Genomic DNA, 19,016 nt, shown 5'->3' on the forward strand with positions numbered 1-19,016 from the left:
ATATTCCATGGTGTGCCATAGCCAAGCCACATATGGCTCTCAGTTGTGTGCTATCATCTGGGCCATATACCTCAAAAAAATTGTCATCCAAAAGAAAATTCCCTCCAATTCTAAATCCATGGCAAAACATATACGGTTAAAGTTTGGCCCATATGTGCTCAGCCATGCCATACCTAGGCCAAATGTGACAGCTATCAGCCACATTTGGCCCAAACGTTCTTGCTATCTGGGCAGTCATAGTAAACTTCATCATTCAGCTGAACTGTGCACATTTATTTTAGACACTTCAGGTCTTGTTTAATTCATGTGATAAACGCATGTCCCTGCTGAGCTGTGGGCTATGACTGACAGGAATCGGAATCGGACTCGATTCCAAACATTTCGGAATCGAAAAGCCCTAGCTGACGCTCCGCCAGAGTATGAAGGGTCACGTGGTTGGCAAAACAAAAATTCTGAATCGCTCACTTTCTCTCTTCAGTTTTAAATAATTAAATAAATTAATAATAATAATAATAAAACATTAAATGTACAAAATGTATAAAAATAAACATCAATTAAAAAATGAAAATAAACGTTTTTTTGGTTTGTAGTTATTGACAGATGTCTATAAATTATATATAGAAATGTATTTATATAAATAAAACTACACTCAAGGACAAAAATGGTTGTATGAGGCCCCTACATTTTGAATTTTATTTCAAAATTACGCAAGAAAAATTACTTAACTTTAGCTCTTTGTTTGTTTGTATGTATGTTGATTGATCGATCGATCGATTGATTGACAAATCCAACTTCTATTTTGCAAATGTGGTAGCTTACAAAAAAAAGATGTAGATCTACAATAAACAATATAATTTCTTAATTTTCAAGATGTAAGAAATAAACTAGCAACTGTGATAAATAAATAAATGGCACTGCAACAGTGAGAGTGTTTATTTGTATACAACATCAAAGTAATAAATACATAAAAAGCAATAATGCATTCAGTTAGTGTCAAGAGTGCATTTTCATTTCTTTATTTATTTCACATTTTGAGAACCGCCTCTGGCACATATTAAAGCACTACCCACCTATCAGTATCAACATTACATTTGCAGTGCTTTATGTCTGTCTGTTAAGCCACTGTGGTCCTCTCAGTTCAAAGCCTCTGACAGTCAAAGTCCCCAGGGCACTGCCCCATTTGGCCCGGGGCCATAATCCACATTACTACTATTGTCAAGAGGCATCCAGAAAGATCTGAAACCATCAGACATCAATTTATAACAACATATATTTATCACAGATGCGAAATATTGTGCAAAACATGTTCAACCCATTGTTTCCAGTCAGCTATTTTTGTTTGTCTAAAAATGCAGCTCAACGGAGCAGTCCGTCATTATGCAGCAGGAGATAATCTTTTAAAGAGCTGGGAATGTTGAGCTGGACTATTGCGAAGTGACACAGTGACCCTAGGTGGCGGCGGAGCGCACAACGGCAGAGGTGCTGAAGAGAGCGCAGCTGACCGCTCATCCGTCTGACCGCATCGAAGAAAGACTGATGCTCCTGAGAATACAGCAAGTGTTTTTTTCATTAGGATGAGATATTAGTTTCTGAATGAAAATGTAAACAGATCAACCACTGTTGATAAAAACAGCAGGGCATGACCAACCAAAATGCAAAGTAAACTTACTGTATAAAATAAAACTAATAAGACTAATACAAGATAGATAGATAGATAGATAGATAGATAGATAGATAGATAGATAGTATCTATTGATTTGTATTATATATTGATTTGTAAATGAAGCCAAACTGAGAACTCATTATTTCTCCTGAGCTATGTTAGAGCAACCTTTGGGCATAATATTTTTGGAATGTGATATATTTTCAGAGAGACCTTTAGTAGTTCCTCTGGTATGTCCTCTAACCACTCCTCACACACTGGGATGGCCGGGTAGCAATTCAGCATAACCTCCAAAGTGGCAGGAGAGGGCAGGCAGAGTTTCAGCATCTGGGATAAACACAGGCAGATATATAAAATAAGGATTCATACCAAAGTGTAGGTAAAGTAGGTAGGACACATAACAGTCTGCGCTTACTCTAGGGGAGGGTGGCTGTGCTCCATAGTTAAGAAGAGATTTCGCCACAACTTCTGGCTGCTGGGCTGGGTAATCTTCTATTACCTGCCAAAATACAGAGAGAAGAATTCAACCATTTGGAATAATTAAGTTTTTTTTTTATGTTTCTTATGTTCACCAAGACAGCATTTATTTGATCAAAAATACAGTAGAAACAGTAACATGGCGAAATATTATTACAATTTAAAATAACTGTTTTCTATTTGAATATTTCTGTAAAAATAATTTATTCCTGTGATGACAAAGCTGAATTTTCAGCATCATTACTCCAGTCTTCAGTGTCACATTATCCTTCAGAAATCATTCAGCAGAATTTCTAATTTTGTGGTGAGATGTTTCAATAAAAGGTGCTCTTAATATTTGATAAAAATCAACATCTAAAAGTAAAAACAGGATCTTGCAAAAGTCTTAACCCTCTATCCCATCATCATCCCACCTGTAACAGGCAGTCCATGGGTGTGTATCCAGCACAGTTAGCAACGTCTGCACGAGCCCCATGTTCCAGCAGCAGCTTAAGTATGCGGGGGCAACAGTTTCCACAGGCGTTATGCAGGGCCGTATGCATCTTCCTCCCAGCAGTCTGTGCATCAGCCCCGGCCGCTAGCATCTTCTGGACAATACGCAGATACCGCCCTGCATCTGCAGGCCTCTCCGCCCCAGCGCAGGCTGCGTTCAAGGGCGTCTCGCCCTCTTGGCTTCGAGCTGTCACGTCCCCTCCATAGGACAGAAAGAGCTCCACGTGGTCCTCCAGTCCTCTCCTGCAGGCCACGTGAAGGGGGGTGAGACCTGAGTCTCGCTGGGCCACGTTCACCAGTGCACCACCCGTCACCAAGTGCTCAGCACACCTGCAGAGCAGATAAGAGTGTGGCATTGTTACTGTGTGCCAGAGGTAAAAAAAAAAAAAAGATAATTGTACATTTAATTTCAACATGGTGTGACGTTATGTAGTATGAATCACCTTTTGTTGTATGGAAAAAAAAAAGCTCTGAACTCATGCCAATATCTCTTTTAGTGTTTCACAAATGAAAGACAATAATACAGGTCAAAGTGATGTGAGGGTGAGTAAATTATGACATTTTTATTTTTTGTTAAACTAAAAAGTTTGGGATTGTGAGATGTCTTATGCCTACAAAGGCTGCATTTATTTGATCATAAATAGAGTAAACAGTAATATTGTGAATATATATTTTAATATAATTTAAAATGTAACTTATTCCTGTGATGTCTAAGCTGAATTTTCAGCATCATTACACCAGTCTCACATGAACCTTCAGAAATCATTCTAATTCGCTGATTTGGTGCTCAAGAAACAATTCTTATTAAGGTAAACTAAGTTTAAACTAGGTTTATGAATGCTGAAAACAGCTGTGCTGTTTATTTATTTACTGTAAATAGAAAGCTCTAAAGAACAACATTTATTTGAAATGGAAACATTCTGTTACATTATAAACAGGGTTTTATAATCAATAAAAATTAAAACCATTTTAAAAAATGTTGTTTCTTGAAATAAAATAAACCTTAACTGAAATAAAATATATATTTTTAAAAACTTTCGGTAACACTTAATGGCTTTAATGCATTATAAAGGGTTCGAGTGTATAATGCATTATAATTATTCATAATGTGCATTGTAATACATTATATATTATTGTAAATAATTATAACCAAATTTAAAATGCATAGTGTAACAATGAATTGATAAGTGTTTTAATGTATTAACTGTGGTTACAATTATTCATGAGATTGTACAATGCATTATAAGGTGCATTACAAGGCATAATTATTGCATTAAAACCACTTTTATAATGCATTATACATACTTTAAGTAAACTTTTCACCTAGTTGCCAAGGCAACATTTTAGTTAAATTTGATGTACTAAAATAACTCAAACTGAAATAAAAATGAACTTAATAATAAAATATATAGATACATTAAAAAAAATAGTATGAATGGCAAAAACAAAATTACTGAAACTTTAACTAAAATTACAATTAAAAAAAAACTGAAAACTAAAATAACACTGATTATAAATGTCTTTACTGTCACTTCTGAACAATTTAATGCATATTTGCTAAATAAAAAAAATCTTACTGACCCCTAACCTACTTTGAAAGATTTTGACTTTACTTGTGAGACATTTGGACCATGTTCTTTAATTATTAATTTTGTTTGTTTGTTTTATTCATTACATTTGACATTTTGTTCCCTCTGACTGTGTGGAGGCCAACTGACTGATATGTTTCTGCTGCATTACAGAGGTGCAACGGGGCATTGCCGTCTACAGCAAGCAGGTCTGGATCAGCCCCGTGGTCTAGGAGCAGGCGCACACAGATGTGATGGCCTCCAGAACAGGCATCATGTAAAGCTGCACGGCCGCCTGGGTCTGCATCCACCTCTGCTCCCCTAAACAGCAGCTCCTCGAGACAGCCGGAGTGCCCCCTGCTGGCAGCCAGACGCAGTGCAGACGTCTGCTTTACCTTTGAGGTTAGAGTCCACATTCCTGCAAAAGAATTAGAGGAGAGAATTCACCCAAATACACCTAAATGCATATGTTTGTTTGTGTGTGTGTGGTGGTGTGTCCTACCCATTTCCGGGGCCCACACCATCTCCTCATGTACGGTCTCCATCAGTGCATTCACCATGCCTGGGTCTTTGAGGACGGCATACACTCTCTTCATATCTCCACACATAAAGATGTTATGGATGGCTGGGTCTCTGCACTGTATTTGGGGTGGTGGAGCACGTACTGTCTGGATCCTCTCGTTTCCATGTCGGAGTCTGGGGGCGGCAGGTACCGGACGTCTTGTCATAGCCCTCCTGTGTGCCAGTGCCCGCCTGGCATCCTCCCAGTCCTGCAGCTCCTGCTCCAGCCTTAAGGAGCGCAGAGAGGCAGAAGTGAAGGCAAAGGTGTCCCGGGACATCCCAACAAGAGCTTTTGTATTTAGAAGTGTACTAGAGTTGTACGCCTAGAACAAAAGGTATTGGCACAGAAATTGTGGCCTTGTGCTGTAAGAGTGTTAGTAAAGCAGCATTGCTCGATAGGCATAACCTTTTCCAATCAGCCATAGGAACACAGTTGAGTAAGTAAAACTCCTACCCAGCAAGTTTTGCTTTCGAGTTTAAGGAACAGACCAATAAATCACATTAATAGCATGCAATAATAACACTGAGAACAGTGTATATGCTCTAAAGATAAGGTCTTCCTACCTTGAATGCTCTTCAAGTTTCTCCTTTTCTGGCTATACTTCAATAATCAAGATAAACTTGCTTAAAACATTTGTTTGGTATTTATAACAGGCAATGCTCGAAAACGACCGCATGTCCCTTCGAGAACGAAGCTGCCTGTCACAAGATATTGTTGACCTGACACATGTTGGAGCTCTGAGTATTAATAGACTAGAATGTGAGCAAATATGTTCCTGCACTAGCACGATATCGCCTGTAGATGGCGCGTCAAATTATTGTTTTGCCATATCACTTGCCCTGTGTAAAATTCAAAACAAAACATTACTTACTGGCCAGATGTCATGGTTCTTGAGAATTCAGTACTCAATCACTGCAAACTATTTTATGCATTCACCAGAATAATACTTATTATTATAACTGTATTAAATTTGTTATATCTGTATACAATTATTTCAGTTATGTTTTTGAGTTTTTTTTACAAACGCTGTGGTGCCTTGACATGCTAATTGTACCTTTTGTTTTGTAAGGTTTATATATTCATAAGAAACTATTAAACTTCTAAAAGTAGTAGCATGAATAATATCTCAGGATGTGCAAAAAACTAATTTTACTTTATTATTTTATGAAAAAGACTGTATGTTGCTGACCCATTTTCTTTTTTTTATCGACCCATAAACGCTTTTTTTAAAGGCTGAGGGTTTTTAAAGGGCAAAATAAGACATGGGACATAAATAATTTATAAAAATAGATTAGAAAATAAATAGGAAAAAAATAATACAATATATAATAAATAACGAATACATTAGGCGCAGGACTTTTACTCATGATTTCCCAGTTTGCATGCAGCTCAAGTAATAAAAACTTGGAAAGTGGCTCAGTCTAACAATTTCTCATCGTCTGCGTTCTTACTTTCACTTTTATTTCTCGTGTAGCCTAAACGACGCCAGGCACGAAATAACGAAATAAATTTTTAGGAAAACGGGGAAATCCTCTATTTTAAAGGAGAACAGAGCGACGAAGTGTTGATATCGATACACAGAGGTGAAAAAAAAAAACATTACATAATCATCTTAAAAAACGACAGCGTAACTGAGTCTCTTCTCACGAACTCTGTTGTTAGTTACACTTCCTGTGTGCTCGAGCTCCGTACACAAACGGTCGGTGGACAGGACAACGACTTTTACGTTCTTTTGGTTATTATAATGAGGAAGGTAGTAACTGACAAAGCTGGAAAAGATATTTCGATATTTATCTGCTCAAATGGCTTGTTTGGTGACGCATTAATAATTATAGCGCCCTTCTCCACTTGTGTTTACTCAGAATCAGTGTTTATAGGTGAAAGCCCTGAAGGATGGCAGAGGAAGGCCGTACGGTGTGCGTTCACGGTTTGCCAACAGACGTGGATCACGAACGGCTCCGGGACAAACTACTGATTCACTTCCTACGCCAGAGGAACGGAGGAGGAGAGGTCACGTCCGTCACTATCATCGCGCGGACACCTCCGCGTGCCCTCATCACATTTGAGGAGAGCACAGGTATGTACATGACTGATGATGACTGCTGTTAAACAGCAGAGTAAATGCTGTCAGTAGATGAATACATGGATATCGGTGAAACAGCTAAGGAAAAGTGGGGTAAACTGTGCCACTTTACAACCTAAGTTGTCCTCTAAATATTAACACAGATAGTTGTTTTTGCAAAATAAATGTAATTTAAAGTTGAACGTCCAACAAGTTAAATATTTTAATTTCACTATTCCATCTCTTTTATTTATTTATTTGTCTGTTTGTTTGTTTGTTTGAACCATAACTTGAGATTGTAGGGGAAAATTTTCTTCAGGTATTGAACTGAACAGCTGATTTATTTAAGCAATAGAATAGTCCACATTATACAGGGTTGCTACATCAGAAAAATATTAAAGGGGTCATCGGATGCCCGTTTTCCACAAGTTGATATGATTATTTAGGGTCTTAAAGGGGGGGTACAATGCTGTTTCATGCATTCAGAGTTGTTTACACTGTTAAAGAGTTGGATTCTCATGCTAAGCATGGACAAAGTTTCAAAAAACAATTTGGACGTATGACAGAGTATTTCTGTGCCAAAAATCTTACTTCCGGGTTCGTACAAGTTTCGGAGAGTTTTTTCCGATCGTGGCTCTTCATGACGTAGACGAGGGTGGAAAGTTTACCGTTGCTTAGAAAAGCCGGAAACTGCGATGATGGAGGAGAAACTTTTGGTGTCTGTCGCGGGTTACCCGGAGATGTATTTTTTAAGGTTTCTGCTAATATGACAGTTTACTTAAGAGCAAAAACCGAAGATTTTAGAGCATTCGCGCTATAATCCTTCAATTAGACTGACAGGACAGCTGATTTGGTGGTTGCCTAGCAGACCTAAAAAAAACGCGTTCGGTGTGATCGGGGGCCTAAAACAACACACTTTTTACCCTGTCAAAAACAGCTCTGTTCACAATGACCCGTTTCGGTGCATGTCTCCTTTAAATGCTAATGAGCTCTGCTCACCCCACCCCTCTCTTCTGTGGGGTGACGAGCCATTCTCTGAGACTGTAAACTTTAGCCGCATTTAGTCATGGAACTTGCTAACTAGCACATTATTGAGAAACGCAATTTGCAGATTCATAAAAAAACAAAAAAAAAAATCATACTCGCTTCTTCTGGAGGTGAAGCTAACAATCGTGGGAGGGCCTTGGCCTGTGTGACGTACATCTGGCCAGAGTCTGAGAATAGCTTAATTTGAGAAAGGGTTTATTATCTTGGGATAAAAAAAAAAAAAAAAAAAAAGCATGGGGTGACGAGCCATTCTCTGAGACTGTTAACTTTAGCCGCATTTAGCCACAGAACTTGCTAATTAGAGCATTATTAGGAAAGGTGATTTGCAAAGATTCATAAAAAAAACCCTTATACTCGCATCTTCTGGAGGTGAAGCTGGATCACTAATGATTCGCGCGAACATAAACGCATTTAGGTAGATCGGGGGGTGCATTCCCTTCAAAAACAAACGTAATCCTCTGCGTCTTCAGCGGCTCAGATGTCGGGAGTAAATGACGACTGCTATGTTCATTATTACATCCAATAATAAAACACCTCAATCACTTAGGAGCCATTCTTGTCTACAACCACTCCGGCGTCGAAACAATGTCGAACTGTTGACAGCTCACTTAAGGTGGGTCTGTGATAAAACATCAGTGTCACCCAACAATAGTGGGAGCGGCTCGTGCAGAACTACGTCAGTCTGCCAAGAATCTGTGAACGGCTTGATTTGAGAAAGGGGTTATGATTTATGATCCACTGGGTGGATTTTTATCATCATGGTGTTTGTGTACACGCACTGCCAAGACACATTTTAGTTCAAACACCATGTAAAAGTGAATTTTGCATCCAATGACCCCTCTAAGGGTTGTATCTAGCCTACATTACCTTAATTTACATGCATAAATTAAGAATTTATGGCTATTCATAAGCAAAACAATTTAAATGGTTTTATCCATCTTTTTCTTCAACACGGAAGTAAGCGAGTATGTGCGAGACTTCCAGTTCATCAACTGCTATAGGAAAATAACGAGAAGAATAACAACATGAAGTAAATGGTAAAACTGTTTGCTTTACAAACCAGTGTGTTCATAATTAAGATAATGCATCACAATAATATGGTAAGACACACCCATTTTCAATATCGAGCCTCAAAGCAAGCTGTTTTGTACAGCTAAAAATAGCTGGATGCGCATAGACCCATAGAATTTACAAATGGCCGTGTCCGCTCTTACAGGAAGAAAAAGGTGGATACACTGAAAATGTACAACATTTTATGAGACTGTATATATTTTAGTAACTGTATATGTTTGCATTGCTATTTACTTTGGTATTTTGACTTTTTAGCATAAAATGTTGACCAAACTTACCCCACTTTTTATATTTCTGGTGCATACATTGAATTTCAATGCATGTAAATGTGAATGTCATTGCCAAAGTAGCTGATAGTTGGAAAAAATCCAAAATGCACTGATTGGCAGCCAAACGGCTGGCATATACTTAATGAAATCACTGGCTCTTGCAAGCCGTTTAGTCTGCCAAGGCAACATTTTAGTTGTGTTGTCAGTTTGCTGATAAAGTGTATGTGTGGGGGGTGGCCAGGTTGTGCCACCCCGTGTATTCTATTCTTTATGTCCTGTCAAGCCTCATTAAAACTGAATGAGTTTTCACTGTGCTTGTGTGTGTGTGTCTTGCAACAGAGTCAAATAAGTGAGAATCAGTGTCTTTGGTGAGACAGAGAGAAAACGACAATTGATACTTTTATTGATCAGACATTATGAAAAATTAACTTACATCTGTGTGTGCAAACATCTTATTTTAATGTGTAAACTGCTGAGCAAGTCTTTGCCTCTCAAATGAGATTGATCCTCTCTTTCTGGTTTTATTTAGTGGTCCAGAGCGTACTTCGTCATCATCCTCACATTTTACTGCTAGATGGCATAAAATATGAACTCGCCCTGAGTCTACCAAGACAAGAGTCCCAGAGTCTAAATAAGGTTTGCTGACCTTATAAGCATTGCATTTGACAGCTTTTTAAAAAAATACAAATTCCATTTCCCAATCGTATCTAGTCTAGTATTCATTTTGTTTTGACACAGTCACAAAGTTGATGTTTTTGCACTCCTTTAGGTGATCCTCGATATGACTGTGACTATAGATTGCAGTCAGCTTCCTTGCGGTGCAGAGACACTGAATGTACTGGGCAGTGAGTTTCCTGGTCTACGTATGCAACTTGGCTTATTGCAGGACACGTGCACCTTGCAAGGCAACTACTCTGATTTTCAAGGCGCCTTTCCTTATATGCAGACGTTATTTAATAATCACCTTTCAAAAGCCGAATATCCTAATTTTAGTGGAGACAGAGGTCAAAGTCTTGAGAAGAGGGAAGACCTCGCAAGTGTAAAGAAATGGGCCAGCTTTGCATCCCGGTCTTCAGGAGATGTCAGCTCTATATCCATGGCAGGTTTAGGACATGTGCACTACGGACGGCAAGACAGCAATGAAGCCCTCACTGAACGCATTACTCGGACTAAGAAAAGCAAAATGGAGGAGGGGACAGAGTGCAGGATAGATGAAGCTAATTTGGAGGATCTTTCGATCATCATGGAAGCTGATGTGTTTGCGTACCTGCAAAGCATTAAGGAGTACAAGCAAATACTGCAACTTCATGGAGTGCAAGTGGTTCACCTTACATCCGAGGGGGTCACCACCCTGTACCTACAGTCAGAGGTCCCAACCGGGTTAGGGGTTAAACAGAACATGCGTCAAGCCCATAAGGAGCTCAGGCAGCTTTATCAACAGTTAGAGGGTTGTCTGAGAAAAGACCAGATTAAAAAGGGTGCTCTTTACATGCCAGACGGACTGAATTCCGCATTAAAAAAGGTGCAGTTAGTACTGCCTAATGTTCTGCTTAGCTATGACCAGGACAGCATTTATATAGTTGGAGACAAAAGGGAGGTGTCTCAGGCCAAACAAATGCTACTGCTTGGGGGGGAGGAAGACGTGAGGCGGAACTTGACGGAAATGCCAGCATCCTCTTCCAGTTCTCCATCAGCATCCCTTGAATCCTTGGAGAGAGAGCAACAGGTTAAGAGAAAAAGTGAAGTACACACTCCAGTGCCCCCTAAACTGATTGGTTCTCGCACTGAACGAAAAGGGGACGTTGGGAATACAAAAGAATACAAACTAGCGGCTCGGTTTAAAAGCTCTGGGCTAGGAGAGATGGGTGGAGACATAAAGAGTCTCACAACTAAAATGGACATGCTAATGTTAGACGCAACACCACCCATAAGGTCTTCGCTTGGCACTGCAGGCGTACTCAGTAATGAACTGACAGGGGAAGGAACTGAAACATTCAGGATGACAAGTCCAAGCTGTACAGGAGAGGATGTCCTGTTTAAAAACCAAGACCCGCTATCTGGGAATACATTTGGTGGAACCACCTTCAACACATCCAAGGCCAAACCAGCTACTGCCGCTGGACTCACTTCAACATTGACCACTGGAGTCAAAGTTTCAGTGAACACAAGTGTGAATGCCCTATCAGCCAGTAATACTGAAGTGAAGCCAGCTGCTCCCTCCTCAACATCACTGCCCACTTCCAAATCCTCCTTAAGGAGAGCCAATAGTTTCTCAGGTCGGCCACACCTGAAAGATCAGGTGAAAAATAACCAGATTAAAGCTAAGCCAATGATTAGCACACATGCTTATCAAAGAGCAAGATCCAATAGCCTCAGTGGTGGAAAATCCAATGAAGATTCTCCGATTCCTCCAGTGGAAGCAGAACTAACTGTGTCTTGTGTAATGTGGATGTACATGAAGGAGGCCTATGGCAACCAACTGGATGCCATGAAATCTGGCTTAGAAATGACTGAGAAACAAGCAGGCAAAAGTGAGACGAGCGTGACACTCAAGGGCACAGATTCATCAAAGGTTGGAGAAAGTCATCGGCAGCTTCAGAATCTAGTGGCTATGGTAGCCAGCGACTTTTGCTTTCAGGAGTTGAGTTTGACAGAGCTTGGCGTGGTTGAAAAAGATAAACTGTTTGAAACCTGCTGCTTGAATGTGCGGTCACGTTTTCGCAAGGTCATATTGCACAACACGAGGAACAGCATTTACTTGCTTGGCCCAAAATTGCTCTGCTCTCAAGCCAGTGATATATTTAAGGACATATATCCTGGGCAGAAGTCTCCTTCCTTACCACAGATGAAGACCTTGCAGGAGGGTGTAGATCAAGGAGCAGCCATGTCTTCTTTGAGCATACGGTCAACAAAAGCGGATCACTCTAAGTCTGATCAAAGTCTGAAGGAGTTTCCTTTTCAGGATACAAGTCAATTGGCTCAGTCTAATAGCAGCCACAAGAGTGAAGGACAATCAACCAAACCGAAATCGGCTACATTGGAAAGGTTGGAAAACCCTAGATCTACTAAGGATGAATTAAGCAAGACAAACTCACAAAGCCAATTTACTTACGCCAGAGAAGACGCAACAAGACAAAAAAATGATGGGCCAACTTCTTTACCACTTGAAGCATACAAAAAACAAGATACCTCAATGAACTTGAAACAGACCAACCTGCTGTCATATATTGTTTCAGAACAATGCTTGTGTGGAGCAAATAATGCAAATGTGAAACGGACCACCTGCGGTATCATCCTTTGCTCTGACTGCCTACAACTGCATAAATACTGCCGAGTGTGTGGAAAAGAAGAGATGATCTCTGAGAAGAAGGTTCTGGGGGATCCGGTTCAAAGTTGTAGCTCAAAAGATACACAACAGAAACAACAGACTCAAGAGCAGCATTCACGACAAGAGGACAGCAAAGAACATAAGGGCATCCAAGGCACTATGACATGTGTGGAGTTGACTTTGAGTCTTCCAGGCTATAACAAATACACAACGGTCAAGATCACATACTGCATACCTGATGGCATACAAGGGGTATTAGCTTTGTGTATTATATCTTAGCTTATTAAGTAAAGCATTGTAGACATATAGCTTAAAATTGTGCAAAATATATTATAATATCAGTTATATAATATAATATTACCTTTTAATTTCTGTGCCTTACGCATCTCTTCTAGGATAAGGATCCCTGTCCTGGGTCACCATTCGAGGGTGGTCAATTTGTGGCTTATCTGCCACTCAACCCAAAGGGACGGAGTTTATTGCCTTGCCTGGAAAAGGCATTTAATCAAGGCCTAACATTTACTGTTAGCTCAAGCAAGAAGGCTGGTGGTGATGCAAAAGTAACCTGGGGCAGGATCCCCCACAAGACCAGGGTGGATGGAGGAAAGAGTGGGTGAGTCCAGATGCTAAGCTGAACAAACACTAAGCTTGCAACGATAATTATACCATGGCTGGTGGCATAGACATGTTGATGTGTGATTTCTATGATTTTAGAGAGTACTAATTATCTTATTACTTATGATTTCCTAATATAATTTTAGCAAGGATGTGTTGGTGCTTAACCACAGGGGTGTTTGCCCCAACTTACAGTGTCTACAAACTAGGATCTCTTTTGTAGTAGAGAGTAGCCATTTTTATTATTAGGTAACAATCTGTTACATGACTGTGTCAGGATATCCATGGCATGGTTAAAACATTAGCTGTCACTCAGACATTGCCAGTTGAGGTGTCATGCTTTTTTAAAATTCCAGTTACATTTTTGAATTTATATTAAGTTTGCAAAAGGGAATCAGAATTGTAATTTAAATTTGATGAGGAAGTTGAATTAACGTACATTTTAGCTGACCTTTAACTGACTATAATAAATGTTTATTTTGTGCTAAGTATACTACAAATACATTAACATATTTATGTGCTTGATAAAAATACCTTGCAATTGTACTTTTAGTATACTAAACTGTTATACTTGGTGTCTGTTAAATTGGAACAACTAATTATGTACTTAATGCACTTTAATTGTGGTCCAACTAAAGATATACTGAAGTATATTTGATTGTACACTTTAAATATCTTGCATTTAAAGACTGATATTATGCAGAGATCATACAGTCCTTATTAATAGTGATATTAAAACATGTTAGCCATAATATTAAGAAATTTGCATTGTGAAATAAAGAAATACTTCAACATTTTCATTATAATTTTGTATCAGTGAGTCTTGAGAGATATGTCACTAAATATGTTAATGGGTTTGTAGTATAGTTAGTATGATATACATGTATTTTAAATAAATGATGGCATAGGTTTTTTACTAGGGAAAACCTTGTAAGAAAGTTTTAAAAAATGTTTAAAAAACTGTAGGCCTGACAGATAAATCAACATTTAGTATATTTATTATATTTAATAAGTGTGGACTGGGAGAATGAACGCTTAATTTCTCAGAATGCATTAATTTGACATTTAAATTATCCAATTCAACTTTTTGTGTGAATGTGAAATATTTATTTGTGTGTAACAGTGGATATCCAGACTCGACATACCTTACTCACTTGTGTGAGGCACTGGTGGCTCATGGGATTGAAGGAGTACCTGCAATTAGTCAAGATCAAGCCAAATCCTGACTGTGAGAATAACATTAAAACATAAAAACCACAAATAATTAGTAAACTCTGCATACTTCTTTTTATATCTTTCCTTCCTAGAAATGTAAATCAAGTAACAATCAATGTAAATTATCTAAATATAATACTGATTGTAAAAGACTACTTAATCTTTTTATTTTAATGTTTATGCACTATTTCTGTTAACAGTTATTGTTGTTGTTTTTGTACTTTTATACTCATTTTAGAGTGCCATTTTCATTCTATAATCATGTTTTTAATCTACATCAATGTATAGCATCAGTAATGCTCAACATAATGCTCTGTATATTCTGAATCAGTTGAGTATGCTTTTAATTGAACAATGATCTCATTTTAGAGGTTGTGTTTGTTAGTCACTTTGTAATTAAATTCAGCACTCCAGCAAATCTCTGACCCGTCAAACTGTTTCACCTACTCAGGCTTTTATAAGTGGTATGAATATTGAATCTGTATTATTTTGTTGTAAAACCGTAAGGAAGGTGCATCATAATATGTAATAGATTTTGAATAAGCAGTAGGTGGCTCGCTAGATTTTTTTTTTTGTAAAACATGCGACCACAATGCTAGGGCATTATGGGTAATGCAAAAGTGTTCATTCGATTTTAGGGTTATTATGGCATTGTAAGTTTTCAAAGGTGCACTGAATACTCAGTGGTTATCTACTCTAAACTCTTGTCTAATATTACCTTCTTCATTTTTGAATAACCCTGCTTAATGATATGGCTCATATGTCTGTAGGCTAAATAAAATTAATTCCAGTAAAATGAGTTTTTACTGTGCATTATACCGTATACACATGAATCTTATCAATATTTTCCTTGTTCCTTCTTTTCACTGTACAAAAACAAGTACAGCAACATTCCTGTGCTTTTTCCTAATGTGTCAAAAGCAATCTCAGCAACAGGGTCATATTCGGCTTTTCCCTGTCTTTATTTTTTGAATCTGTCCTAACACAACAGAGGCTGGAGATTCTCTCAGTCATTAGCAGCTCAGCTCTGCAGACTGTCTGGACCTTCTCCAGGATGAACACTACTGTATGGCCTGCATCAGGCAGAACTGGGATCAACAAGAAGCGACAGGGTACAGCTGCCCTGAGTGCAGAAAGACCTGCTCTCAACCAAAACACTGACTGCTACAGCCATCAGGAAATTTAAAGAGACAGCTTAAAAATTTCACCCTCAAACAAACCATTATGTTGAATGTAGTGTCTGCAACAGGCCAAAATCCAACTGGGCATTTGAAGTCAGCGTTAAGACTCACATCATGATAAACTTATGGAGCTTATGGAATTTAACTGAAATATTTGCATGAATCAGCTTAGAGTATTAATATTTGTGGCCAAGTCGGTATAGATTGATAGATCAGACAGAGACAGATAGACAGATAGATAGATATGCGTAGATAGACAGATGGAGAGATGTATGTATAGATCGATAGATGACAGACAGACACAGATCGATAGATGGAGAGATATGTATGTATAGATAGATCGATAGATATGCGTAGATAGACATATGGAGAGATGTATGTATAGATCAATAGATGACAGACAGACGGAGAGATGTGTGGATAGATAGAATGTGTAGATAGACAGATGGAGAGATGTATGTATAGATGATGGATGGATAGATGATGGAGAGATATGTATAGCTAGATAGATGGAGATGTATGTATAGATCGATAGATGACGGATGGATGGAGAGATATGTATAGATAGATGGAGAGATGCATGTATAGATCGATAGATGACAGATGGATGGATGGAGAGATATAGATAGATAGATAGATAGATGATAGACATGCGTAGACAGACAGATGTGTCAAGATAGACAGACAGATTTAATGTTATATATTTCAAATGAAGCAAGTTAGTAACTTTCCCAATAAGTTAATGTTCAGCATTTATTTAAAACAAACTGTTTACATTGTGTCATAACATATTGAACGTGATCAGTTTGTACCCTCTGGGATGTTATTTTCCCTGCATCTCTACTCGAACCCAGCCAGCACACAGCCGACCCCCGGTCCTCCGCTTTCAGAGCAGAAAACCTGCCTTTGGCAGTATTCCTGGTCTCTCCACTGCATTGTCTTCATCAAAATGGCTGAGCTGAGAGATCTGCTGCTCCAAGAGCAACTCAGCGGTCCTGCAATGATTCCCTGCGGACAGAGTTTCTGCGTGGACTGCACCAGCAGCTGCTGGCAGTACAAAACCACCGCTTTCTCAAAGCCCTGCAGTTGTGTGTGGTTAATATCGTGGATAAAGTTGTTGTAATTTGTAACATGCTGTTTGACATTGTTACCACAAATTGAAGATTTTAATAATTTTACAAATATGACTACAACATTGTTTTAATAAATTATTCTTGATTTTATGTAAATGTATGCACTTGATTATAGTGTTGGCAAAACTGAATTATGTTTGCAACTTACAGAGGTAGCTGTTGAGCTGTGTAATTTTACTTTTTGTACTATAGGGGGCCAGTTTCAGAAACAGTTTCAATACATTTCAAAAGGTTGAACAAAGCAATGTATGTTTCTCTTGATCAGCTGTTTGATCTAAAGGCCCATGCTTAAAATTTTTGTGTTTTTTTGGAAGAAATATATTTTTTAAATTAGTACTTTTATTCAGCAGACACATTTATAATGTTACAAAAGATTTATTTTTCAAATAAATGCTGTTCTTTTGAACTTTCTATTAATCAAAAGAACAATAAAAAGGATCCGTTTCCATAAAAAATATTAAGAAACAACTGTTATGAACATTGATAATAATAAGAAATGTTTCTTGCGCAGCAAATCAGCATATTAGAATGATTTCTGAAAGATCATGTGAAGACTGGAGTAATGATGCTGAAAATTTAGCTTTGCATCACAGAAATAACATGTTAAAATATATTTTAAAAAATTTATATTGTAATATACTGTTTTAACTATTCTTGACCAAATAAATGCAGCTGTAGTGAGCATAAGATATTTTTTATGCTTATGCTCACCACAGCTATCTATCTGTCTGTCTATCTTGCAAGCACAAGAACAAGGATGACAACTGTTAAAGAAGCTCAAAAATAAGTTCGTTTAGATTTTTTCCCAACATTCATTTTATTTTAAAAGATAGAAAAACACTTAGATTTTTTTGCAGTTTTAATGACTTTTCTACTCTAAAATGTGGGTGGGAAAAAAAATAATAGGCATGTCAAAAGTTTTGGCTGTTGGCGAATTTTCTCAGGGAAAAGCAATGAAAAAACACTTTGTTGACAGGGTTGAACCTGTCAAACAGGTTACTCTAAACAGACCTGTTCCTTTTTCTTTCTCTTGCACTCACTTGCTCGGTATGGAACTTGATTACGTAGCTTACGGTGTAGAGAGAGAACACTGAATTTATTACAGCTAATTATTAGTTAAGATAACTCTGTGAAATGGCAGAGGAGTGTTTTGAAGACCTCGATCCGTTCAACTGTCCCATCTGTCTGGACGCACTCCAGGATCCAGTGACGATTCCCTGTGGACACAACTACTGCATGAGCTGTGTTAAAGACTACTGGGATAAAAATGGCAGCAAAGACACGGGTTACAGTTGCCCTCAGTGCAGGAAGACCTTCTCGCCTCGACCTGTCCTCAACAAAAACACTATGTTTGCAGAAGTGGTGGAGCGGTTTAAAAACACAGGCCTTCAGGATCCTCCACCTACACGTTATGACGGACCTGGACACACGGAGAGAGAAATCTGCACAGCAAAAAACTCCAAAAACATCAAGTTGTGTCCAGAAAGTGAGGATTTGTGCTGCAGGGCCCACCTGAGATATCGTAACAATGGCCATCCCAGAGAAAAGCACACAGTTATCGTTGTAAGTGGGGAACCCAAAGGAAATATGTGTTTGCGGCACAACAGGCTATTGGAGTTTTCTTGTGGAACAGACCAACGGTTCATCTGCCCACTGTGTCTTAATGAAGCCCACCAAGGGCATGAAGCGTTTTCATTGGCACCTCAGAAGACGCAAACACTAGAGTGCAGTACGACTCTAGAGAAACGAGAGCACAGGAGTAAAGACAAAACAACTGGACAATGTAAAAGGAGAAGTCATGGCTCTAGGCATAGACACAGACACAGGAGCGGACAGAACCGGGGCTCACATGCTAAAAGAGGGCATCAAACACACCGGCATAAAAGTAGTAAACACAGAGGTAATTTGCATGAGCACAGTCAACCCTGAAACAACATACAGAACTACCACATTTCGCTATAAGTTTGATTGCATCATATAATAATTGCTGTTAATAGTGTTCACCGTCTGTTTTATTACGTCTTAAATAGATTTTTCCGTACATTTCTGCCATATGTACATTAACTGACAGTCACCACTGATAAACTACCACTAAATATTGTAGAAACTTAATTGGCTGTAAAGTTGCTTTGCAATGATTTGTATGGTGAAAAGCGCCGTACAAATAAACTTGACGACCATTTAGCGCCCAAACTCTGGAATAACCTACCTAACATTGTTCGGGAGGCAGACACACTCTTGCAGTTTAAATCTAGATTAAAGACCCATCTCTTTAACCTGGCTTACACATAACACACTAAAACACTTCTAATATTCAAATCCGTTAAAGGATT

At 38.5% G+C, this 19,016-nt stretch overlaps 3 protein-coding genes across 12 annotated transcripts in view; 2 read left to right on the forward strand and 1 right to left on the reverse strand.

The window, feature by feature from the left end:
• Positions 1 to 923: 923 nt before the first annotated feature.
• LOC107660653 (ankyrin repeat and SOCS box protein 16-like) lies at positions 924 to 12,967 on the reverse strand. Of its 6 annotated transcripts, none has more exons than XM_016450071.1 (7): positions 12,901 to 12,967; positions 4,703 to 4,989; positions 4,351 to 4,618; positions 2,554 to 2,962; positions 2,079 to 2,162; positions 1,877 to 1,990; positions 924 to 1,542 (listed from the first exon to the last, which is right to left on the reverse strand). In XM_016450071.1, the coding sequence occupies exons 2-7, from the start codon at positions 4,926 to 4,928 to the stop codon at positions 1,357 to 1,359; spliced, it is 1,287 nt and encodes a 428-aa protein (XP_016305557.1). In that variant the 5' UTR covers positions 4,929 to 4,989; positions 12,901 to 12,967; the 3' UTR covers positions 924 to 1,356. The 6 variants fall into 6 exon arrangements, with proteins under 6 accessions (XP_016305557.1, XP_016305549.1, XP_016305542.1 ...); XM_016450063.1 differs by lacking the exon at positions 12,901 to 12,967 and adding an exon at positions 6,696 to 6,754; XM_016450056.1 differs by lacking the exon at positions 12,901 to 12,967 and adding an exon at positions 6,676 to 6,736.
• Positions 6,116 to 15,182, forward strand: LOC107660634 (uncharacterized). 4 transcript variants are annotated; one of them, XM_016450016.1, is made up of 6 exons: positions 6,116 to 6,515; positions 6,625 to 6,839; positions 9,741 to 9,847; positions 9,981 to 12,791; positions 12,935 to 13,152; positions 14,278 to 15,182. In XM_016450016.1, the coding sequence occupies exons 2-6, from the start codon at positions 6,656 to 6,658 to the stop codon at positions 14,378 to 14,380; spliced, it is 3,423 nt and encodes a 1,140-aa protein (XP_016305502.1). In that variant the 5' UTR covers positions 6,116 to 6,515; positions 6,625 to 6,655; the 3' UTR covers positions 14,381 to 15,182. The 4 variants fall into 4 exon arrangements, with proteins under 4 accessions (XP_016305502.1, XP_016305493.1, XP_016305518.1 ...); XM_016450007.1 differs by having other exon boundaries at positions 6,631 to 6,839; XM_016450032.1 differs by having other exon boundaries at positions 6,116 to 6,345; positions 6,631 to 6,839.
• Positions 15,183 to 17,570: 2,388 nt separating this feature from the next.
• LOC107660695 (E3 ubiquitin/ISG15 ligase TRIM25-like) overlaps positions 17,571 to 19,016 on the forward strand; it is a 5,493-nt gene continuing 4,047 nt past the window's right edge. Inside the window, exon 1 of one of the 2 annotated variants that reach the window (XM_016450096.1) lies at positions 17,571 to 18,605. In XM_016450096.1, the coding sequence (XP_016305582.1) occupies positions 17,818 to 18,605 (788 nt within the window). In that variant the 5' untranslated portion in view covers positions 17,571 to 17,817. The remainder of the gene's footprint in view (positions 18,606 to 19,016) is intronic. The other variant, XM_016450089.1, reaches the window with a different exon arrangement.

Source organism: Sinocyclocheilus anshuiensis, unplaced genomic scaffold, assembly GCF_001515605.1.
Source record: "Sinocyclocheilus anshuiensis isolate Anshui unplaced genomic scaffold, SAMN03320099.WGS_v1.1 scaffold2630, whole genome shotgun sequence".
Lineage (NCBI taxonomy): Eukaryota > Metazoa > Chordata > Actinopteri > Cypriniformes > Cyprinidae > Sinocyclocheilus > Sinocyclocheilus anshuiensis.

Coding starts and splice junctions, on each gene's coding strand:
- LOC107660653 (XM_016450044.1), bottom strand. CDS start 5,039: ATGTCCCGGGACACCTTTGCCTTCACTTCTGCCTCTCTGCGCTCCTTA. Junction 4,619..4,702: donor GGTGTGGGCCCCGGAAATGG/GTAGGACACACC, acceptor ATTCTTTTGCAG/GAATGTGGACTCTAACCTCA. Junction 1,543..1,876: donor TACCAGAGGAACTACTAAAG/GTCTCTCTGAAA, acceptor CTGTATTCTCAG/GAGCATCAGTCTTTCTTCGA.
- LOC107660634 (XM_016450016.1), top strand. CDS start 6,656: ATGGCAGAGGAAGGCCGTACGGTGTGCGTTCACGGTTTGCCAACAGAC. Junction 6,840..9,740: donor CACATTTGAGGAGAGCACAG/GTATGTACATGA, acceptor GGTTTTATTTAG/TGGTCCAGAGCGTACTTCGT. Junction 9,848..9,980: donor AGTCCCAGAGTCTAAATAAG/GTTTGCTGACCT, acceptor GCACTCCTTTAG/GTGATCCTCGATATGACTGT.